The sequence below is a fragment of the Falco peregrinus genome, chromosome Z (genome assembly GCF_023634155.1).
Source record: "Falco peregrinus isolate bFalPer1 chromosome Z, bFalPer1.pri, whole genome shotgun sequence".
Classification (NCBI taxonomy): Eukaryota; Metazoa; Chordata; class Aves; order Falconiformes; family Falconidae; genus Falco; species Falco peregrinus.
In genome coordinates, this window is record NC_073739.1 from 47,135,704 (window position 1) to 47,161,163 (window position 25,460).

Genomic DNA, 25,460 nt, shown 5'->3' on the forward strand with positions numbered 1-25,460 from the left:
AGCACTGGGCTGAATGAGCTCTGCCTCTGAAAATGAATTATTTGTACATGTGTATACATTCAGTTATTTACTAAAGAGCAAAGAGAGAAACAGCAAATCACTCCACCTTAGAAATACGCTTGTCACAGTCATTTTCCTAATTTTCCTAAGAAAGCACAGTTTGGAACCATAATCCACATTTCAAAAATAAAAAATAAAAAAATCACTGGCAATTCACTGAACTGTATGAGAAAGACCAGCACAAGAGCATGGAATGGGAGTAAAGAAAGATAGACAGACAGACAGACAGACTTTTTTTTTTTTAATCCTTGCCTATAGGGATTGTCAAGGGCAGACAGATGCTGCACTCAGGCACCTGCATTTTGTTCTTTTGGACTGACCAATGGCAGTGATAAGAGGCAGGTTTCTGAGCACACAAAACCTGGGCTCTGCTCACAGCCACTGCTTCACAGCCGTGTATCATACTCCAAAGGCGCATCTGCATCACCAGCTCCTCTGGTGCTTGTCTTCATTTCTGTTTCAAAGGCTGGACCAACCCTTTCCAGTGTGTAGTCACTTATTCTCAAATCTATGGCAAGAAAATAAATTCAATGATGTAGCCAAGTAAATGTTTGAAAAGCACATACACTCCAGGCAGTGTCCAACCCGGCAACTGGTGGCAGTCTGTTAGCTGTTCCCAGAAGGAAGAAAATCTGCAGCAGGACAAATCAGAGCCAGGTGGATGAGAGTCCTGGGGGGACCCAAAACAGTGTGAGCTGATATGCATGAGCATTCCCTGACCGTAATTCATTCAGCTGATCTTCCCATCTATTATCTCTAGCTGCCACAGACACAAATAATCAAAACCAGTAACACTCAGTTTCTGTTTCAGATTCAAGCAGCAATTATTACTCCTTGTAGGCACTGAAAGGAAGGAGCTTTCTCCTAGAAAAAAAAAGGTGGGTGGAAATTCATCCAGAATAGCAATCTATTTGGGGTTTAAAATCTGCCTTGCATCAAACAGAAGCACATTCTATCAAATCTAACATGAACAACAGGCAATCCAGCTGAAGAGAGGTCAGGGCTGCAGTGCATAAGACACAATCCCACAGCCCGGAAACAGCCAGTGAGTTTTTTTCCCAGCTAATGCAGTGCCAATTTTTTGATTGTTACTCCTTCTCATTCTAAAAATTATTGCTTATATTATCTGTAGTGGTGACCCTAGAAAAACAAGCTACCATTTTGCAAAGCAAAGGAAACAATTCAACAGATACAAGTCTTCGTGCTGAATGCTAATATCAAGTTGACAGGCTCCAAACTTACACGGTTGCTGGGCAAAAAAGCAAGGTAAAAGAGCAGTATTATCATACCTGGCTTTCCACAGAGGGATTGCGCCTGCTATAATCTTTCAGCTCAACAGAATTTTGGTTCTTGTTTTTATAGCAAGCCTAGGCCTTTACTTTGCACTTAAAAAGTTATACAAAGATTAAAAATTAATCTTTACTTTGCATACCAGGAAGTTTCAGTCTCCTGCAGCAAGAGTTACAACGATGCTTTGTGAGGAAGTTTCTTATTGCACCTTCTCCTAGGTTTGCTGGTCCAAATACCATCTTCCCAGATCTAGAAGAAATATTATTAAATAATCAATGAACTCAAAGCAATTGTAGTGGAGGGAGATGATAATGTTTCCTATTTTTTGGATCAGAGATAACAGCTTTTTGTATAAAGACAATCAAAGCTTAGCATACATCACAAGTTCCTTAGCTCTGGGACAAGAAAACTTCGCACACTACTACTCTTTCCTGCTGCATCTCAGAGACACTCTAAAGGAAGACAGAAGAGACGCAGCAGTTCTCAAAAAAATTTTCAAATGAAATTTGGCCATAGTGACATTTAGACAATATATGCCAGAATCTGCGTGACTCTGTTGCAGCCACCACTCATTCTCATCAAGCAAATGGTTTGGTTCTGGTTTTGATGGTAAGCACCTAGGAACAAAGCAGAGCTAGCAAGGACTTACTTCTACCTTATTTAAGAACAGAACACCAAAAGCAGGCAGAGCCCTAGTTACATCAATATGCAGCACAGGAAAAAATAACACAGTACACTGCTGACAAGCAAGGCTTTAAAATTTATTGGCTTCTCCCTATGCTCATTTCCATGTGTCTGCACTCTGGCCAATTCAGCAACATTACAGAAGATCCATTTGTGGAAGTGCGTTGCATATTCTGAATGAAGCTGCCACAATTACAAACAGAAGCAAGCTATACCCACACATGTATTAGAAGTACCACATAATTCTAACAGATTCTTAATGTAGTCTGAAAGATCAGTGTTCATTAATTTTAATATTGTTTCACCATTATTCTCAAGAATTTAATTGACATTCTAGACATCATGGAACACAGCACACAAGAAACACTTCCAAAGAAACTTTATGAACGCTAGTATTTTATTTTAATGATATACAGAGTGGAAACAACACATTTTAAAATCTGAAAGCAATTACAGCCCTGAGAAGCTATAGAAAAAGAGTTTAACTCTCTCAAATCAATCTGTAATCCACACTAACAAAATATATTCTTTCTAAAGAAAGCAGTTTTCAAATATGACACTCTTCCCTTTCACACAGGAGAAAAGCAATGATTAGCCAAAACTACTACAGAAAGCTTAGTACCTCTTTAATTTCTGGCAGACACTAAAGACTATCCATCTCCTGGATCATCTGAAGGACTCATCTAATCAGCCTTTACTGCAAGTTAGTGCATCAGACAAAGAAAGAAGTTAAGTATTATTTTAAGTGCCATAAATACACTTTAAATGACATGATGCTATATAGCCATTTCTATTCCTTGGTAAAATCTGGTAAAATGCCCTTAAGAATAGAACATACTTAAGTATCTGCTTGGGCAGGCATAGGAAATTAAGAAGATTTCAGTAACTCCAAGGCTACAGAACCACTCTGATACTTCCCCTGATCTGTTATTCCATGCAAAGTGCAGAAAATAGCATGAGACAGACTGATAATTTTCTTACACTATTGTGAGATAAACAGGGGTACTGTCTGCAACATATACGAAGCAATCTTTTTTCTCTACCCATCACCAGCAATGGTTCAAGAGGAATACTACATTGAAATTTGGAAAACTATTTCAAGAAATATGGGGATAAATTGGGAAAATAACAAGAATGACCCACAATCTAGGAATCATGACATACATGAAAAGATTACAGGGTAGGCTAAAAAAAAAAAAGAAAAAAAAATAAGTAGAGGACAGTCTTTGAGCTTGTTGAAATTTTTTTCTCTGTGTTGACAGTAGACAGGACCAGAAAGAAATGTTTCAAGAATGAAATCAGGAAAAATCTTTCAGACAGTAATGATAGCAAACTGTTGAAATCAAATGGTCTGGAAAGTTTTTACAGTCATCCTTGGAAGACCTTTAGATTTGTCTGTACAACACCTGTAAAGCCAGGAATGACCTGGCAGAAAAGAAGAACCAGCTGAACTCTTCGGGTCGCTCCTAACCCTACAGCTGTGTTATAAACAGGACCACTCTCCTGGCTATTCAAGGTCTGATTTTGTCTCCAAGAGAAAAATAGTGAACCCAGCTTTCCTATTTCCCAAGCTGGTGCATTACTGTGAGCCAATGGGCTTAAAAAAATTAAACATGTTCCTCCTTTTTGTGCAGGACCTTACCTAGCAGTTACGCTCCATAAATGCCTACCAGAGTATACCAGACTGGTTCTGACCAGCAGGCAGACAATACAGACTGCGCTGATGCAGAGTGCTCCTTACACTCTAGAGCTACAAATGCTCAAAGCTGACGCTGACACTTACAGGGCTTTACTGGTGGAAGGCAAAGGCCTGTGGGGTGCTTTATGGCAAGTAGCACCTTTCCAGGGAGGTGCCCAAGTCACTTTATTTGGTATGTTTTTGTAGATTTAGCTTGCAGTTCACCTTTCTGTTGTGCAGGTTTCTACAGTTCATGCAGATGTTTTGTCTGCTGGCAGCAACTCAACTGTAAACTGTTTGGCTGGAAGTGCACAGCTTAGTAAAATTCGATAGATTTTTTTCTTCGAAACACATGCTAATGCATAGCCTCAGAGAATGTGGTCTCCACTCATTTCTAAAACCTTCAGCCCAGTCACTATCTGCTTGAGAGCTTTCAAAAGGGAGAGTAAGAGACCTAGCACCTCTGACACCTCCTTTTCACGTTTGTAATGAGGTTTTTGACTGCCAGCGCCCTTTTTCTCACCTCTCTCAGCAGGCCTAATGCATCAGTTCTTTCCAGTTTGAAACTCAGCCCATTATTTTCCTCATCTCTGAATCTGCTCTGCAGACACTCTGCACCTAGTGTCTGTGAAAGCTTTACCTGCATGGACTTTGTTGTGGATTTGGCAAGTAGTACATGCTAAAAAGAGCATCCAGACTACTGCTTATAAGGCAAACCTTCCCAACATTTTGGCAGTACAGGAGTCTGCAGGGACTCCACTGTGTCACAACCTTGCTGCTGTGCCTCGATTACTTCTGCTTTTAAAGGAAATCTTTCCGTGAATATTATACCTGTATCATTTTATCACTTCATACATCCTATGCACTGCACATAGGAAGATCTTCAATTAATGTTAAATATGCATGAACTTACACCAATTTACATCAGCTCAGATCTGTCTGAGATGTCACAGTGTCAGGCACACTTTCCAAACAGATCTGTTATTTGTGTCTTGGTACCGTATACAAAACTAAGACACAATGCACTATTGCAGAGCTAGAGGTCACATTTTGCCATTACAAAGTCCATTTCAAGACAGCATGCAGGATGCACGAAAGAAAAGACTCATTACAAGATAATGACATGAGCCACTAAATCAATGGAATTAAAGAAGCAAAACATAAATAATTTAACTGTAAGTAGTGCTAAAATTTGAATCAGCTCTGTCAGTCAGATGCCATCTATTTTCTCCTGGGCTTCTAAGAGAATGTGAGCTCAAAGCAACTTTTAAGGCAGCACACATACCTCCAAATGAAAACTTAAAACAGATCTTGCTCCTGCCAGAAATGTTTCACTTGTGAGCAACTGAAGGTTAAAGCAAAGACTACCTTCACATTGTTACCATTATTACTATTTTAGAAAGCATTTCTTAGAATTGTGTATCAGCCAGCTGCTTACAGAACCCATCCACAATTTCACTGCTTTGTTCCTTTAGATCCCTGAATCAAAACAACATAGTTTCATTACTTGCTGTTCTGAAGATTTCCCTGAACGTAAGAAAATCAAGCTGGTATTGATTAATTAATCAACACTTGCTCTTTAGCTAGGAGTTGACTGTTTTGCAGATGATAAAAACAAAACAACAAAAAGTTCTGAAAATAAGATCTTTGTGATCAAATTGTAGTAAGCATAACAAAATTATTTCGTAACAAAAATAATCCAGAAGTACACTAATGGACATATACCTCAAGATAATGTAGATAAATATTATTTGTATGTTAAAGAGGATAACCTGAGTGGCCATGTGAAGTACTGTGGTAAACTGCTACAGTCTTCAATAGTAACTACTTATGTACAGTAACAGCTTATGGTATCACAGATATAAAAAAACAATTTGAACAGCAGCAAACCACACTTTTATAGATCTGTAGCAATACCTTAAAAATATTTGCTAAAATCTAATTAACAACTACGTGACTGACCTCTCTGCCTCTCTAGCTTAAGCTATCCTTGTGCTTCTGTCACGGTTGTATGACCTACATAGGGCAAAGACTTTGTCATTGTGAGGTGCTTAGCATACTTTTGATGTTGCTTCCAAAATAAATATTATATGGCCAATACACCTACATTCATAATTAAACATTTGTACAACACTAATACAGCCATTTATTACTAATCTTGTTAATGAAATATTAATAATGGTCCCAGAACTAAGAGCCTGCAATTAACTTGTTCTGAGTTCTAGGCAAGTCATCTGATATTTCTGTAGTTAATTGGCCTTTGTATTAAATCAGACTATTCATACTTTCATCTTCCTTCACTTCCAAACACGAGACACCCCTTCAATCAGATGACATGAACTGAGGAAGAGGGAGCCAAGTTGAGCACAACACAGCTGAGGAGCAGGGATGCCAGGGCACAGCTGGAGAGATGTGTGGGTTTAGGAAGACTCCCCAGAGGACACTGCAGGACAGCAACCATCAACACCACTGCTTCTCCTCCTGCTACAGCAAATACCAGCAAGGAGCAAGGTTGCAGAATGAGAGAATGGCCATGGTTCTGATTCTGAAATCTGACGTGTGAAGACAGACTGCTGCTTCTGTGTAGCCCCTCTAGTTTTATTAAGTTTCCACACATGATTTACCATCTCCACATCAAGGCTCTGAAACCGTAATGTGCAGCGTGCTTAAATGCACCACTAGGACCTATGGGACAGATCAGAGATCCACAGGCCCTCTCCTCACCCTCTGAAGCCACTGTGGCCCCATATTCTCCAAGAAACAGTGCCCCACCAGGCAGGGGAAACCAGAATGCCACATTTAAGTTACTGAGACCCCTTCAGTAAAAATTTGTGAAGAGACTTGCAGAGGCTTCTGTCTCCCATTCCTGCTCTCCCTGCATAGCCTGGAAGACTCCCGTGGCTCCCAGCACAGCAACACAGACTCTCCCTACCTTTCACAGACTGCTCACTCCATGTTGAGAGCTGGGACATTTACAGCTCCCCAAGTCCACAGTCCTCCAAAGTACAGTGGAGGACATGTTCTCTCCATTGCCATCACATCTTCATCCAACCCAAACACCATGTGAAAAATGAAAATAATTAAATCTCTCACACAAAACATAAAAACCCACCCTAAATACACAGACTGTTGGCAGAACATCTGAAGTGAAAGATAACTTCATCAGAAAGAAACCTACTTTTTATCTTCAGGTTTAATCACAGATGGATCTGTAAGGTTTTCCCCAACACCTACAACAAAATCAACAGTGTAGGTTACAAAGGAAGGTAGTCACAATTTTGTAATCTGGCACATAACAAAAACCTAATTTCCATTTTCTTTGTAGACCCTGAAGTGTCATAATTAAAGTGGTCACGAATTAAAAAGAAAATGCTGTAAGTATAAAAATCTGTTAACTATTAGCAAACATATAGAGTTCTTATTACAGTCTTGATTTCAGTTGCTTTGAGGTTTATTTATATATAGACAGAAGGGTTATGCAAATGCACTAAATATTATGCTGAAGCTCAACTAACTAAGCAAATTGTGACCAACCATAACACTGCCATTTAAGTTGGAATAAAGTTCTTAATCAGATGTGGATCTTACTGATATCAATAGATCTACACTCAGATACTCATTCTCTGCAAGGTAACAAACACAATAAGCCACAACTCTGTGATGTGCAAATGCTTGGGTCTGTTATCCCTTTTTGTCTTCTTGGTGACCATGGAAGGATATTAAATAAATAATTTAATTTTGATACCTGAATGATGATACCGATGTTGCAGTTTTCCCCAAACTGATGACAAACTACCATTTTGCCAAAAAGCTTTTTTCTTCTGAGGAAATCATTTGTGCTTTTACACTAATGAAAAAAGTCTATGATCATATGATATGCAATTATTTTTATTTCAAGAGGCCACCAATGGTAAGTTTATACCCTGCAATGAAAATCAGTAAAGTTCTCGAAATAGCATACTGTGACTGAAATACCCCCAAACTGCAACACTCTTCAATGAAGGTAAGTTCAATTGATGTAAATTAGACATGTGGTAAATTAAATAAATAATTAAGTTTAATTAATTATTTATACATACATTATGTGTGGTGTATATGTCTGTGGAGACAGCCGTGGTATAAATTGTGCTATGGATTAATTCTATTAGAACTCCAAGAGCAGCAATCCTTGCACTTTTCCTAAACTCCAGATTACAGAACTGCAAGATAAACTATGAGGCTAAAACTAGAACAGATTTCAGTTTGTTTGAGATGGAAACTGAAGCTCCAGTCTTGATGAGATTTACATAGGTGTTTAAATTCTCCATGTTTGAGCCAACACAGTTGGTTTGGAACTGTCAAGAGTTGCATAATAAACCCAAGCAAACTTCAGACAAATTCCAGTAGGCTATGGTGAAGACACACTTACTCTTTCTGTATTTTTTTCATGTGCAGTCAAAACCAAATGAAGGCAAGGATGGAATTATAGGTATATTTTGTATAATAAGCATGGCTTTTTGTAATTCATAACTTCTGGATGCTATATAATTTAAATATGTTAAGTCTCTGTCTACCCATATATATTTCCCTTGACAGAAGTGGCAAACAATAGTGTTTGTACTGTTTGACGGGTGATGTTCATCTTCTGAACATTGTCAGCTGTTTTATCTCTTTAAAATATGCCATGTTCCCACTTACACATGTACAGTAAAGTCATCACATGCTCTTTGAAGGAGTCACCATACTTTGTGACTAGCATTCAGGCTTGCAGCTTATGTAATCTGCTTACAGATTTATTAATTAAAAAATACAAAGAGCAGTTCATACTCTTCTGACAGATACACACATACAATAAGTGTGCATATACATGGTTACACTTGAATCTCTGAATTATTTATATATCTTAATAAAAATATCTTAATTGTGAGTACTTTTTTGGAGCTAGCTGAAATGTTCCTGCACAGTTTATATAACTGCTTTTTTGTCCAGTCACTCAGCCTAGACATATTTGAAGTCAATTTATCTTCCCATTACACCTACATAAATCTAGAGTGTTTCTGTGGATACTCATTTACGCCGTACAATAGATATCCAGGGGTTTCTTAAGCTTTGCCAGTATGTAAACGACAAAAGAATTTGGCCCACTCATCAGTATGATTTGAGAGAATTGCTTTTCATTTTGTTTCAAATATTGATCTCATGCTAGCATTCACCTTGCAAATCCAGGACAAGGAGCTCACCACGGGTGTACACATAGGTCCAGTGAGAGAAGGCCAGCATCAACTCTTCTAGTAAGTTGCTGGGAGTAATTTCATCCCCATTGTTGTTGTTGTATTTCCGAAACTCCCCAGTCATGTACTTCTCAATGGTCAGCCACTGGTTTGCTGAATGGCAGTAGATGAGGAAAACTTCCAGGAACCTGAAGATATAAATGCTGTCTGCCAGGAGCTGGCAGGGTAATGAACACCCTCACAGTCAGCACACAGCATTATGCAAAGTAAATATACCAAAAAAGGAGCCCACATCTTCCCTATCTGAAGCATTTCGAACAGCAGGAGGTACCAAATGTTAGACAGCACAAAAGCTTTCTTGGTTTGATAACTCTCAGAACAAAGCACTTGATCAGGAAGTACAGTTTATGGACAAACAACATAATCTGATTTACTCCAGCCCACTGTAAATGAGCTTTATCAAACTGTCTTTTGTTAATTGTATGAAAGGCAATTCTTGCTTACATCTAATGAACAGCACTATGAAGCTTACTTTGCAACCACATGTAGCTATAAAGACAAAATTCAAAGCTGCCTATCTTTCCTCTTAGAAAGTTGATTAACTGTCATTAGGCAGTCTAAGCAGCAGCTATTTCTATCCACAATGGGAAAGGAGGCTGCACTAGACCTGGGACACAGCTGAAAAGATAAATCATTGGTACATAATACTTAAAGATAGCAATTTTACCTTGGAGTATAGGGAATAGTATGAGGCTTCACTCGATTGAAGGTATAGATTAACTTCTGGGCAGCCCGTTGCTGTTGGATCTCCTGAAGAAAATAACGTTATAAACTTCACTTTCATTTTCATGAAGAAAGGTGCCATGAATTTGTCAAAACAAATAAACAAACATACACACATGATTGTATACTGTTTACAAATGGGAGATATATCTTGCACAAAACCTTTTTCCTTTCCAAAAGGAACCATCAAACCACATGCCAACCACGTTGCAGACATTCACATGTAAGCAGTAAAATATTTAAGGCACATGAGGCTAGACCAGTCAGTGTGCCTTCAGGTCTGAACTCACCCTCAGGCAGAGATGTAGCACTGTGCCATCATGAAAGATTTTTTCCCAAGTCTGAACCACCTCTGGCAGAAAAGACTTCACAATAAATACTTGTCCCAGCTTCAATATGTCATTCTCAGACCAAGTACAAATGACCTTCATGGCCCTCCGCAGACCCCCATCCATCTCCTCTCGTGACAAGACCTGGATCATTGCAGCCATACCACGCTGGGACCAGGAAGACATGCTTTTATCAAGGTTCATAGGTGAACTTTCTTCAAGTCGATAGACCGTCACTTCCTCTCCAGCTTAAATACAAGGAAGTTTTGTTAGCAGAAGTCACACATTGCAGAAACAGAAGAGAACTGCCTTTTGATTTGGTGCTTTAAAATAAAGTACTACTTCACACACCTTTGTAAGCCACACTTCAAAAAAGAGGTTTTTATCATTACTGTTCTTCTGTGTCAAAACATCCCCAGCCTAAACTTACACTACTTACTAGATACGTTCTGCTTAAGATCTACTGTGATAAGTGGCCCAAAGTCTCTAAACAGAGATGAATTTAAGACCTCCATGAGACTTCCACACAAACAAAGCTCATTCTGGTCTGTGTAATCAATCTCATCTGCCACAGTTTAAGTACTTAAAGATGGTTGAACTTTAAAAGCATGTAATTTTAAAAGGTTGCCATTTTATCTCCAGTGTATTAACTTTCAATACCCCAAGTGTGGCTTCCTCTGTTTATGCACTTACGGGGAAGGGGAATTTTTAATAAGACTTGTTTTAAGTTAATCAGGACTCATGGAACACTCACAGTATTTTCCTTGTGACTGTGATTAACAATAAAAAAAACCCCAAAAACAAAACAACAAATTAAGGCAAACAAACACACACAGCTTGTAATAGTTATCAATTACAAAATTAAAGGGCTGGAAAGTGCCACCTTTTGAGGCAGACAGCTGAGTTGTTTCAAAAGCAGTGACTTGTCCATGATGAGCCAGGGAAATTATACTGAAAAGGACATGACTTTCCTCGGAACAAGGAATCCTAGGAGAACAAGCTAAAGCAAATTTGCAGGAAGGTTACAGTTTTGGTGTTTTAAACTAAGATTTGTCTTTTTTCTAGACATTCCAGTGTTATTTGTACTGCACAAAATTCCAGATGTTCTGCTCCTGCTAATAACATTTTTCTGAAAGCAGAACAAATCTGGTGAGCTTTAACTCAGTTGCACTCTGTTTCCCTATATAGTTGTAATAGCATTCCTCTCTCACAGCATAAACAAGGCACCTTTCTGTTGCCGTCATTTCCAAACTAATAGAGAAGTGGACTGATTTTTTAAGCCTGGCTTTCCTTCTTGCAACTCACGTTATTCGCAATGTTAATTTGTCGGTAACATGTTTTTACTGGCAAGTGTAAGGAGGTAACTACATCTGCAAAATGGCAAAGTATGGCATAAAGAACGACAAACTGGATTCAGACTAGTAGATTTCCTCCCTACTCCTGAGCCTACCTTCACCAGTTACCACAAATGTAGATGCTGTCAAACACCATAACTTGCACACATTTTAATTTAAAATAAAGCAACAGAAAAGCCAGTGTCTTATATAAAAGGCAGAGACCTGAATAAAGATACTATAACTAGACATTTTTTAATCTTACATGAATTCTTCATTTTATTATCTTTTGATAATTTAATACCTAGAAAGGTGTCTCCTGGGAGCTTCAAAGATTAGAATGTTCAATATGCTCATAGCTATATTAATTATCTGCAGCAATCTGGTCCCAAGAAATCCTATGATGCTGCAAGTATCAGCAATTATTTGCTGTGACACAAAATATTCTACCCATTGAAAAGAAGACACCTAGATCTCAAGTGTCTAGAGGCTAAGCAGCTTCTGCTGCTGTAAGCCAATACTGCACACTGCTTTCAGAACTCTTCCAAATGATTTATGTATTATTCTCTACCACTCTTCAGTTACAGCACAGGGGCTTTTTTCCCTGGTACACTACAAGTCTTCTGTACCAGGTACAGGAGTAGCGCCATTTCAGCCAATACATGGATTTCTTCTTGATGGGATATCCTATACATATATCCACACAATATGAGAGAGAGAGAGAATGCAGGTATTAAGGTTAAAGGGAATCTTTTTGCTGTCTTCAGCTATCCTAATGACAGGTACAGTGACGAAGGAGTTAAGACTGATCTCTGAGGCTGACAGTAATCACATGAATGCCAACAGATACAAGCTACAGTAAGTGAACCCTCCACATAGACTGGGAAAAATACTAGGTTCACAATGAAGTCAGTCAAACACTGGAAGAGATTGTCCAGCAAAGCTGAGCAATATCCATGTATAGATATATTCAAAATGCAACTGGACAGGCCCTCAGCAACCTGATCTGAATTGGCTGGAGAGGAAGCTAGAGCAGATGACCTCCAAATTCCCTAAATTACTGCATGACTACAATTTGATTCTGGTTCATCTCTGTTAGAGAGAATTGCTGAAACTAATCCAAGAAAATTTCTTAAACACAATCTTTAAAAGGATAATGCACTGAATATTTATAAAGCAAAAAAACATGACCAGGAAGTTGGTACTCACCAAAGAGCTGGACCGGTGTAAATGGTATGGTCTGGGCAAGTCTCATTAAGTTGTTTCTTTCAACAGCTGCAAACAACATAGATTTCACTGCTATAATGAATAACCAGCAAGCTGGCTGAGTTTCAAAAGCACCTGGCAGCACTTTATGGTAGTGTACAAAGCCAAGGAGGCTGCAGTGTGTTCCTGTGTCAAATCTGATCATCATTCTACCCAGCCAGCAACTCTCCTTTGCATGCCCATGGTATCTCACGAGCAGCTATTCTTTTTCCCATTCATTGATCCCCCTCCTTCCAAGGAAACAAGCTCTCTGAGACAAGCCCCTTGCACCCTAGCAAGAAGGACTGCTTCTGCTAACTCTTCATCCTCCTCTTTCCACCAAGGGCTGTGGCTATCTCCTCCTGCTGCTGACTCCAGTGGAGCAACACTCACACTGTGCCAGTGATAATGTGTTGACCCCAGCTGCCCTTACTGCCTCACGAGGCTCAGAAGCACCTGGGGATTTAGAAAGGCACAACAGGAAAATACAAGCTTCCCCTGCACAGAGCACAGTTTCTTCATCTGGGCTCCTCGCCAAACATCAGTAATGTTATTATAGGTCCCTAATTGATGGCTTATTTCTCAGGCAAGCACCTCTGAAACTTCAGAGCACAAGCTAAGTATTTATGGATTTGCCGCCACACTGACTGTGTTATCAGGAAGGAGGAAAGACATGTAAAGAAAACCACAAAGAGAGTAAGACTAGAACAAGGAGGCAACTTGGATGCTACAGGCTGACTGCCTAATTTCCCTATCCAATGGCTGAAGACAAAACTAGCATCCAAAGCAGAGAGTGAACCACAGGAGAGCTGTGGTTCTCTGCAGAGCAATTAAAAGGCTCTTCCAGAGCATGGACACCACCTGTCCTTCTTTTTAAGATTAATTCTCTGAGCAGAAATTAATTAGAGATTATTTAGCCCAGAAGGAGAGAGCAAAGGGGACCCATGCAATGTCAGCCCAAGAATCAGTGTTATCATTTCAGCAGATCTGCATTTCTGACTCCACTTCAACACTTGCTTACATATTCCAAATTTGACAGACATTGGTTAACCTGCCTGAATAGTTCTGGGGCATGGACTGAAAATCAAGGTCCTCCCTTGATGCCTTGCTATGCACATGCTCTAGTCACAAAATTAGTGCACAGGAGTGACAAGGACATGAACAGCAGAGCTGCTAGAACTGTGCTGTCTGTCAAAGCCTGCCAGCACTCACTCTAGAGACTTGCAAAGCAACGTGAAGTGGACTTGCACCAGCTGCTGAACTTGAGTCAAAGCTCAAGTTCTTTTGGGTGTGCCAAGAGGCAGCACCACATTTGCCTGCACAATGTGACAGCAAAAATAACGCATAAGACATATATGCTGCAGGATTTTGGTACCTAACTTTTGGGCATAGTTGGCTAAATTGTATCCCAATCTTCCTGAGGAAAAAAACCTTACACTGGAGACCTCGAGACACTTGTCAACTCATGATTGAAATCACTCTCATCTGTGCTAAAAAGTCCTACATAATCTCAAACAGCATGCCCAACGAGAGCTAAATTAATCACTGCAACAATGCCACGGTGTCAGAGAAATTACTCCTGTACACTGATTACAAACCAGGAGGTGTTATTCCCATGAAAACCACATAGTTTTTTTGAACTTCAGGAGGCTGCTAATGCTTCTGGTTTCCCCAAGGCTTCCCTTTAAAGGAGGCCAAGTCCTGTGGGCAATAGAGACATCTACTGGCAAGCTCTGCTCCGTTCTCCTCCGGGAAAAACTGAAGTCCAAGCCTTGTGGGAACATCTGCACACTCAGTTCAGGAAAAGACAGGACTGCAGGCAATTAGCATTCAAATGATTTATTCCCTGCCAAACTTCCAGGAGTTCATAGGTATATAAACACAGATTAAGTAGTACAGGACCAATTAACTGAAGGAACCAACTCCAGAAAGTACAAAGGAGGACGTGGGAGGCGTGAGGGTAAGTGACAGCTATAAACAAATGAGTGCCTCTCCTGCCCCCCAAGGAATCAGAGCTCTATTCATTGTTTCCATGATATTTTGAAAGTGATTATCTACATTCTGCTCTGGATTTGCCAAAAATACCCAGAATGGAGCAATTAGCAGCAAGAAAATAATTCATAATTTCCTCACTGGAGTGTTAGGCATGAATTAATATAGAACCTTCTTAGCAGTGGACAATTGTGCAATTCTTCAAAATGAAAATCACACAGGATGACAAGGGAGGAACTAATGTTCTTTTTAATTTGTTAAATTACTCAGATATCATTCTGGTGCCTCCTGCTTACCTGAGTAGTGATGATGCAGATCTTGAGATGTTTTCAAGCAGGCAAAGATATCTGAAATAATGTTTAAAGGATCATTACGTTAATTATTGTAGCAGACGTAAATGCATGATTTTTTAATTCCTTCCACCCCAGAGTTTGTCATGAAACAGATTAATCAGAATTACTGTTTCAGCATTCTAAAGAGAATTACTAATAGGCTTTAACTACATTATAATGTACAGTGTATTGGCAGATTTCAGTCATCAATGTAATATAGCCAGATGACTTATTTATTCAGGGAAATGGTGGGAAACTTGTGATATTAACCTCAAGGACATGTAGCTTCTCTAAGCCAATTACACCTCTGGGATATTAAAAGCACTTTGCTGTCCATCATGCTTCACAGCCTCCCAAAGGCATGATTTTTCCAACTCCATTCTCAGTCATTAAGCATTCCATCAACTATACTATGACACCAAAGTTATAATACTGTCCCTTTAACCCACAGCATCTGAAATGTTGTTAAAATATAAACAGACAAACAATTTATGTGGGTACACATTTAAGAGGCACCACCAGATAATTTGGTCCAAAAATCTTTGTTTTATAAAAATTATTTATAATAAAACCAAGATTAATGAGCATGTTCCCATTAATCAGATGAAATCACTTTTTTCTGTTGGAAGACAATCCTTCAAAATGCCAGACTTCAGAAAATAAGTATACTGTACTATTTTTAATTCTGAAAAATAAAATAAAAATCAAAACTGAATCTTCATCAAAATATTTGAACATTACACTTTTCTTCTTGGTGTATTTTATTTGCTTATATTCCCTTTTCTAGCAAAAGAGATCTTAAATAAAAAATATAGATAGATGTTGGGGGAAGGCGCAGCATTTCCACTGAATGCCCTTGGTGATTCAAGGTTGCTTTTGCTCTCTTTCTTGCTGGACCCAACTAGCTTTGTTACATTTCATATGTTGTAAAACAACTAACATGAAAAGGGGAATGGGGGCTAAGTCATTCCTTCTGAGGATGGGAAAACTGGATTTTAATCAAAGCATTGGTGTGCTTTAGAGAGTAGCTCCACCAGTCACTATGCATGCAGCAGTGTGCTTCAGCACTGCAGTATTTTGTGCACAACCCAGAAAGAGCAGCACTTGAAGGGGAGATGAGTCTAAGAGCAACTAATTTCTGCACCACAGCCAGACTCAAAAAGAGATAGATGCCAAGCTGCTCAGCCTCTTATGGCTAAGTGGCATGTCAGGAAAACTGGAAGGTAGACTAAAAGGCAACAAATACAAGTAAAGTTAACTTGCACTCTACTTTTGTGGAACAAGGTCATTCCTCACTATAACCTTGAATTTCTTCATTGGCAATATCATAACAAATTCAATCCTTCACTGATTCCATAATTTCAGGAAAACCACATAAACAGAGGAATTACACCAAACTGCAAACTGAAAAATCAAGCATACACTGAAAATCTTACATTACAATCTATCCTCAGGTATACACCCTGCTTTAACTCAGGAGGTCTCTTGGACTGCCAGGGATGAAAGCAGAACCAACATCTTAAAAGTTTCTTCCTGCTGAAGAGGACAACATTACTGGGCAGACTAGAGTAAAAAAAATTTTTTTTCTTTTAAGATTTTGCAGTTATCATGAGGAAGATATTTCCTCATAAAAAAACCTTTCACTTTAAAGTACAAAATAGCAACTAACACATGAAACAGTAGCTGATCATTTTCCTATAACCCTTCAGCTACAGTAAATCAACTTCCTTTTCGACTTGTACTTCAAAATTGTCTGAGTGGGATTTGCAGAGAGGAATTAAAATGAGTGACAAGCAACCAAAAACTTACTGTCAGCTTCCTCTGAAGTTCTCAACCTGTTTAAAAGCAAACATTTGATACTTTATTTCAAAATTTCTGTCATTAATCTCATACTGGTACATATAAAAAGATGTGATCTATGTGAAGGAAAACCTCACCAAGGCTTGATTGGGAATCATAAAACAAAATAACCCTCAGTGCAACTTTTTTCATTACAACAATCAGCAAATACTCTTGTTACTGAAGAACAGCCACATTTTTCTGCATGTTTCTTTTTCTTCTTTATGTTGAACTGCTCTTACAATTCTGCCACTGCTGGATATTTCATTTACACTGCAATAACAGCATCAGTTAAAGACCACTTGAATTACATACATAATTGTTCATTTTTCAATCAATGCTGAGATGTATTCAGAGCTACATATGCCATTACCATTGCTTGCACAAATAGACTTTTTTAACTGATGGTCCTTTGGATTAGCAAGGCTGCAGAAAAGACTACAGCATCAGCACTAATGTTAAAGCAGTCTTTGTTACAAAAGACAGAAGATATGATTCACCTCACAGACCAGAGATATCCAGTGAAGACAACAGAATAAGCTGCAGAATCAGGCCTATATGTCCTGCTGGAGAGTATACAGTTTGCCTACTGCTTATAAATGACTGGGTCAAAAAACCAAAAAGCCAACCACAGTATGGGTAAAAAACACAGTATCTTTTTTTCCTCTTCCCACGGTGAAAGCACACAGTATGTGACAGCTTTCTAGTGTCTTCTATCTATTACAACCACAGTGTTATGAAGTAAAAGAGATACAAAATAAATTTATGAAAATAAGACAGAAAAGGAAAAGGAACATACAGACAAAGCTGCATGTGGAAAAAATTACCCCCACTATTAAGATAATGATCAATCAAGCTGGGGAAAAAATAAAAAAATCCACAATAAAATTGAAAACACTTTTGAAATCACTATACTTGCACTAAATACAATCTAAGTTTAATAACTATTGAAAAACATCAAGAAAACCAAGCTAAATATTTTGTAAAAGTGCAGACTCAGTATGAAAGAGATTAATCAGACAATGAGAGAAGCTTTCAGAAGCTGCTAGCATTTTAATTATTAAAAAAGGAAACATTCAATTTGCACAGCAAAAGCAAATGCAACTTTTCATGCTTACTAGATTGGAATAATGGCTAGTTAAAGAAGCTATGGTGATCTTAGTGATTTAATTAGAAAATTGGATTACTGTTAGAATAAAAAGGGGTGTCTATTCCACCTAAAATTACACACTTCATTTAAATGGATCTTCTTTATCATTGATAAGGCTTAATTTAAAGAAACTTAAACAGACTGAATTGCCTTAACTTTTTGTTTCACACCAATTTCATATCCTAAGTATACTGTAGAACTGAAGTGGAAACTTGCAGAAAGCATAGAAGTCTCTTTCTAAAAGCATGTGATAAATATCTCAATATACTAATAATACATACAAGGAGTTCCTGTTCAGATTACTTTTGTTGGTGGCTCCAAATATGCTATTACTCACATCCTGCAAAGAAGAGAGATACTTTTACTAGTAATATATGCACATCCCTGTCATATATATCCTACACAACTCATAAAGGTACAATCTTGAAAAGATATTGATATGCTTATTGTTAGCATGAATAATGACACTGACAAGGAGGTGAATCACAGCATTGCCATACCTACACTAAAATGGAACTAATTCGCTCGAATTACAGTTTTTCATCCTGTGCCCATACATATAAATAAAATACTCAGGTATCCACCTATACCACAATACACTCACAAAAGTGTGTTCTAATATGGACAGAACTCTCTTTATATTAGAAAATTCCAATTTAGGGATAGGTTTTACAGTTGTTGAAAATAAAATGCACCCTAAACCTCTGTAACAGAAGGTAACACGCTGAGCAGCTTTCCAGTGATACCTAGATCACAGATTTTCCAGGTGTTACAGTTGAAGCACTCAAACAGTCTTTAAACTCCCAGCAGTATTAGGGAAAATTGGGTCCTCCTAATGTGCTAGTCAGAAATGGGATTGTTCTTCTGAATAGTAGGCAGGCAGATTTTAATCCTCAAAAGAAGTAGAGCCCGCCCAAAAAGTTCAAAGATGACAAAGTTTAAAAACTCAGCTTTGAATATTATCTGAAACTTAACTCACTGGTTTCTTATTTCACTCATATTTTCGCCTTGTAGTTTGCTTGGCAGATGAAAAAAATCTTTAACAAAACCAAAACCTTTCCACATACAACCTTGCTTTGCTCCCTGCTACCCATCAGAAGGGATTTCTGAACCACTGGTGTTCAGTAGGTAAATCTGAGAAGCACCACTTCAGGAAAAAAAGTGTTTCTTTAAAATAGATCATACTTCAATTGGAACAGTTGGATGCAGCATCATTGCTACATCTCATATATATATATATACATATATATATATATATATATATTCGCATAACCCAGACAGGACTTAAGGAGAGGCCATAGCTATTCAGTAGGTATTGGAGGTTCTATCTTGAAAGAATAAATAATTTGAATTCTGGAAGTGGTTAGTTTCAGCCTAACTCCAATCCTGCTGTAATCAGTGGAATTTTTCTGAGAACTTTAAAAATCCCACCCTTGAGTTTTACCCAAGACATCTTAATATGAGTTTTGAAGCACCAGATTATTTGATTCCTTCACACAGTTTTCCTGACTGTACATTTATTTTGGTTGTCTGACCCTGTGTTTCACAGATACAAGATCAGGTTTTACAGAATACAAAATCAGTAATTTACTTCTACTTCTCTCTCTCTTCCACTCCCCCCCCCCCCCATCCCTAAGAAAAATGTCATCTTTTAAAATTTAGATTCAAGCTCTCTTCCCTGGTATTTGGGATTCAAATTCTACAGCACTCAGAGCAGTAGATCTGAAACTATATAGTTTGGTTTTATTCCTTATTAAAAAAAACAAACCACATTCATTGTAAAAAATAAGCTAGCCATTTAAAGATGACCATTTTAGTAAACAAGAGTGCTATAAGTAAAACAAACAAGGAAGTGAGCTGTTGAAAAAGGAAGAGGAAAGGATTATTTCACAGTTCCTTTTCTTAATTTATTCTTTGTTAATTTCCTTTCATACCTCTGAGATACGCCTACACAATGTAGTGAAAGATAGATACACTTTCTTCCATTAGCTTTTAAATGAGATGGAAGTTTCTGTAATCCAGGTTTCTGCCCCCAGTCTTCAGGAAATATAAATTGGTCTAGCTCCATCAAAGTCACAATGAGCCTATGTTGATTTACATAGGCAGAGGACCTTTGCATTATGGAGCTGTAAATTAATTTTGATAAATAATTAGATACAGCGTTTATACGCCAGTGGTTAAGAAATCTAAGCTTTGTAGTTATTATCATTATTTAACTTCCACTTTGTAAGAAATAACTATCTCTGTGTGATAGATTAAGAGCTATGTAGCTAACTTTCTAAAATTTACTTCACTAACCAATTCTGCCTACAGGTATAAGACCAAACTGTGTGCTCACTCATTCCCTAATGAAACGTCAACACATGCATCTGTTCTGATCAACTTCTTCATATGCAGAACCACTCTGTGATTCAATAATTTAATATCCTACTTCAATAATCTTAAAGAGTGTTAACAGCTGTTAAATTATTCATTTACTCGCACACATGCACTGTGCCAGCCGACAACAAAGTTCCTCTTCTCTCAAGAGGTATTTCAGGACAAAGAACCTATAGTGGCAAGCCCAGGGACGTCAGTAGAGCTACCCTGGACTGAGTCCTGCCAGAGCTATGAACTAGGATGTGTAATCTTAGGTCTTACCTCTCGAGGATGCCTCAGGTAATCACAGAACGGTATGGTATGTCTACCGATGTCTTGATTTTTCATTTTCTGGTGCATGTAACTGAGACGTTCCAAACCTAGCCAAAAGAGGAGGTGTCAGTTATTTCCAGAGTGTAAATGAACAGCTCTTCTGCTACAAACTAAACACCTATGCAGTGCTATAAAATAAACACCTATATACCATATTGCCCCAGCAAATGCATAATGGGCTATAAAAGCAGTAACAGAATTTCATAGGGTTAGACTGGACTGGTTTTGTTCTCTGTCAGCAGGTTTCAGAAGAGTGCAGCCCTCCTCAGACCATGCTGTGCTGAGTCACAGCATTCCGTGGTGCTTCTTGCAGCACCTCACAGGATGAAGCCAGTGAGCCGCATCACAGCAAAGCCAAAAGATAAGACGAACTATGCAAAGGATTTCTGAGAATGAAAGAGCTGGAGAAATATTTAAAAAGAGTGAGAATGCCATTCCCTTTTCATTCCAACAGAGATGATACAGAATTCATTTCTTCCCTTTGGTGGATGTGTTACTGAGCAATGAGTAATGAATAATGCATGTAGAAGATCTGCCAGCAGATACAGTATCACAGCACTGTCTGTGAGTGTAAATGCCCTGAGAAATTCACGATTTTTACAATTAGCCAGGATGATATTTTAGAATACATCTCAGGAAAGGAGACAAAGATATCATCCTCCTTGCTTCCCACTTACTCCTGAGGATTAGTATTCCACTATCTTCCATGTGAGACAGGCAGCACTCCCAGAAAGAATTAACTGATCTTCCATCCAACCTAAGTCCCTTTTGCCTCTGCAATGACACAGCAAACAACCAAGTTGTGTGCTGATGCAACCTAAATCTAATTCTGTAAAAATTATGGCATGAGGTGAAAGTGGTGGATGATACTCTGCATTTTAAAATTTTTATTTACTGCTTCTTTTTAAAAGCTGTTCTGAATTTCATCATCTCCAAAATATCACATACTTAGCTGCCTGAAGTTAGACACAGTGAGCCAGTTCTTGCTGTGTTTCTCTTGCTCATCCCAGATGTTGATCTCTGCGGGCTCTGAGCTCACTTGGGTGTTCTGGGGACAATCATCCACTCTAATCACCTGGAAAGACATAGAAAAAACAATACTTGATTTATGCGATGACTAGCACCTCTGCAATTCCTCTAACAGCCTATGACATGGCCTTTCAGAGCATCACTGAAATGCCAGTGACTGAAGTCTCTCCCAGCTGGGAAACAGATTTTCCCATTTTTCTTGTAACTTGGAGAAGACGTTGTCTAGTAAACACTACTGATGAAAGATCTAGCACTACAGCTTTTTAAAACAAATTTTGAAGTCCCTCAGAATACCTGCAGAGGTACCAGATCTCAAACTTCAAGTCTAAGATCTGTTGCTGACCTGAGCATCTTATGTAAATAAATCAGTCTTAAAAGTTTCATTGCATTAAACAGAGAAAACTCCTTCCAATGACAAAGATCCTAGGAAGCTCTTTATAACTTTATGAATAGATTTTTATACACACATACAGTTATGAAATTTGCCCTATACATATGACACAATCAATTCGCTGTCTGCAGTGTGCTAAATGATGGATTCAGAGAAAAGTCTGTGGGACTTTTGTAGGCAGGAGACAACATTACAAGGCCTGGCTTGCTGGTTCACAGTTGCACACCACCTGGATATGGCTCACCACTCCTTCAGTCTATCCTAGATCATATGAAGCCTCCCCAAGTCCTCCTGCCAGCTAGAGTGCAAGGACTGATCCCTTTCTGTGAAAACTCAGTAACACCCCTGGTATACTATCTTGCAAAGCCCATAGACTTCAACACATTCAAAACTGAAATCCACACGTTCAAACAAAAGGGAAATTAAACCAAAGCCAGACACACAAAAAAGGTGCCCCAATTTGTGTGCAGCATTTTCAATGTATACATTTTCAACTAAGCAACACTGCAGAACTGCTCTTAATGAATGAAAAAGACAGCTATGGGATATGTGATTCTTTTACATCTGCACATACCGGCACCTGAAGGGGTTTTTGATTCATCTTTCCTTTGCCAGACTTTCTGTCTCTGTTCTGTTGTTTTGCTTTTGTTGCCTCACTGTGGCGTAGCTCACTGGATCCTAAAGGCTCTGTGGGAAAGAGTCAAAAAACACCATTAAGCTGCAGAGCTTTTGTTTACTGAGAGAAGATCTGATAAGACTGAGAGCTGGCAGATCTCCAAAGCAAGCTGAGAAGACTTGTGACAGCCAAAGCTAATACTCAGGAAGTTCAGTGCAAAGATGTGCACCATCATAAGACATAAAACAGCAAATGTTATCCATCATCTTACACTATTCATACTTAGAACTGGAATTTGCTGTATTTTAGCTGTTGGTAAGCAAACTTGGTGGTGGACAGGAAGAGTTTTAAACTGGCAAGTGTTTCTTCATTCTCCATGCACCCATCTACCGTAAGATACTGTTAATGAATCTCTTACGGATTGTGCAATTTATTTTGGCTCCTGCAACTCTTGCATTGCATCTCCAGAGCAGAAGACTTTCCTGGAGCAAGCACAGTCCCTTTGTAACCCCAGCTGTGTAGCCACAGCCACAGGGATCCCCTGAGATGGGGAGAATCAGCGTGGTTGACACACAGATGAGCTGCAGTTTACATACCAGGTACACTTCAGAAATTCTCTACAGCATGAAGACCCAGCACAAAGAAAGTGAAGTAGTAACTCTGGGCTTCCTGCTATTATCCTTAGCTGCAGCTAATAACTCCTCCATTCAAAGGAAACACTTTTATAATGTCTTGGGCTCTCCAGTAAAAAGTACTATGCAGGTGTAGTGGTTTAAAATTACCACCTATGGCCTTGAAGGTTTTCCCTCTTTCCTCTTTCTTAGAGGACTGTAAGCTGTTGCTCCTGCAGAAACTCCAGTTTCTCCAGAGTGGGCTGATCCAGAAGGAGGTGCTGCGCTTCAGCTTATTCTGAGAGATGATGCTGCTGTGAGGTGATCTGTTGGAGTTGTAGGAAAAGGACTTTGATTCTCTTATCTGGACATGCCTGGGAGGACTACCCGTGCAATTGCAGTCACTGTTATAGGTGGAATGTATGCACAGGGCCACATTCTTTGTTTGTGAGCTGAAAACCCCTTTTTCATCACCTTCAGAGAATCCCCAGTTCACATAACCACCTTCAGTTTCTTCCCTGTCATCACAGGAGGGTGCTGCACTCTCTCCAATAGACAGTGATGACTGGAGACCAAGAGGATGATCAGTCTCTATGGCATTAGTCTTTTCTGATGGCACATGAGGAACAAAGTCTCTCTGGTTCCACTGATAATCTTCTGACTCTTTTCCAACAAGGCTGACACTCTGCAAATTTTGCTGCACCATAATGTTACTTTGCAGTACATCTCTGAACGCATCGTCCTTGTACTTGGTAGGAGTGCTCAAAAAGGACATATTTAAGGTGACATCCTCCGAAAGAGACCCTCCCTGATGGTCAGGGGGCACCAGCAAAAATTGTCCATATCTAGTGGCTGACTTGGTCTCAGAGGATACTCCCGAAGTGAGCGTGTCACTTTCTATCTCTATCTTTCGAGAGCTGTCTTCTACCATTTTGTTACTCTTGGTCCTCAGTATGTGGTCTTTGCACTCGGATGGCCACTGACTCCTTACTAAGCTCCGTAAAAGGGAAGGTGGCATGCTGTAGTAGTGGTATTTCTTGTCATACAGACACTCCAGGCTGCTCAAGGTCTTGGAATAGAGTGCATTGCTCCAGCTATGGGGCAGCTTCCTACAGGTTCGATGTTTTGTGTCAGCCAGTAAGGCTTCTTCCACCTGCAAGGTGTCTACAGCTGAAAGCACTTTCAGGATGTCCACTGACAAGGCAGACAGGTCTTGCAAATGTCCTAACTGGCTGTCCAGGGAGAGAAAAGACTCCTTGATATAAAATACCTTCTCATGCACTTCTTTAAGCTGCAGAAACATCTCCTCCACTCTAGGTGGAAAAAGAAAATATAATTAAAATACCAAAACACAGATCTTTACTTCTGTTTGCCCGATGATGAAGGAAGCTGTTAAAACATTTCAAAAAGTCAGAGTTTCAAACAGCCCTTTATTTTTTTACTAATGGTGACTTCCATTCCCACAAATACCTATATTTGTCAAAAAACATCCAGACTTACATGTCCTTCAGATTACTAGCCCACAGCCAGTGACTTTTAAAGACACAGGCTTTTTTTTCAAGGAGTATCTATTTCAAAAACTGTTATTTTCCTACCAATGTCCATTCCTTGCCATAGAACTACTAAACCACGGACAGCAGGATGCAGCTTTGGAAACCCTGCATTGGATATTGCTGAAAATGTAAAATGCTGTAAAGTACAGTTCTTGTCAGCCAGTCACCCTTCATTTCTACATTTCTTGTGCAATCATGAGAAGGACAAGGCTCACACGAACCTACAGATGCTCTTGTGTTTCTCAAACACTGGATACTGATGTGAAAAGGGTCTTCCCAAGAACCTGTCTGGCCTGTGGGAACAGATTCTCTATGTCTGATGCCATCAGTTATCTTTGGGTAAAATTCAACTGCCCAAAAAACAAAGCCTTTTTTTATGGTCTTCAAATCCCCAGTGAACAGCGCAAGAACTTCTTGGCCTGGAATTATATGATTTTAATGAAATCATTACCTTCAAGTTCCCTGAAGATACTCTTTCTGGTACTCTATCACTAAGACAATGATAGACTAACTGCAGGCAACGAGCAAAAGTTCCTCCTTTCCTCTGTCACTGAGCAACTAAAGGATGTGGTATTTAATCAATAGCTGAACAAAATCCAAGACCAGTGTTATAAAATGTTTTATTCATGTAAAGTATGTAAAT

At 39.0% G+C, this 25,460-nt stretch overlaps 1 protein-coding gene across 1 annotated transcript in view; it reads right to left on the bottom strand.

Moving 5' to 3' along the window:
• Window positions 1–266: 266 nt before the first annotated feature.
• TRPM6 (transient receptor potential cation channel subfamily M member 6) overlaps window positions 267–25,460 on the bottom strand; it is a gene marked incomplete at its 5' end in the record, with an annotated part of 70,681 nt that continues 45,487 nt past the window's right edge. The window contains 14 exons of the mRNA XM_027793554.2: window positions 267–568; window positions 1,493–1,599; window positions 6,891–6,942; window positions 8,905–9,110; window positions 9,650–9,732; window positions 9,996–10,282; window positions 12,578–12,643; window positions 14,902–14,952; window positions 16,747–16,772; window positions 18,208–18,266; window positions 20,567–20,664; window positions 21,566–21,692; window positions 22,612–22,724; window positions 23,439–24,577. Of these exons, the coding sequence (XP_027649355.1) occupies window positions 447–568; window positions 1,493–1,599; window positions 6,891–6,942; window positions 8,905–9,110; window positions 9,650–9,732; window positions 9,996–10,282; window positions 12,578–12,643; window positions 14,902–14,952; window positions 16,747–16,772; window positions 18,208–18,266; window positions 20,567–20,664; window positions 21,566–21,692; window positions 22,612–22,724; window positions 23,439–24,577 (2,536 nt within the window). The remainder of the gene's footprint in view (window positions 569–1,492; window positions 1,600–6,890; window positions 6,943–8,904; window positions 9,111–9,649; window positions 9,733–9,995; window positions 10,283–12,577; window positions 12,644–14,901; window positions 14,953–16,746; window positions 16,773–18,207; window positions 18,267–20,566; window positions 20,665–21,565; window positions 21,693–22,611; window positions 22,725–23,438; window positions 24,578–25,460) is intronic.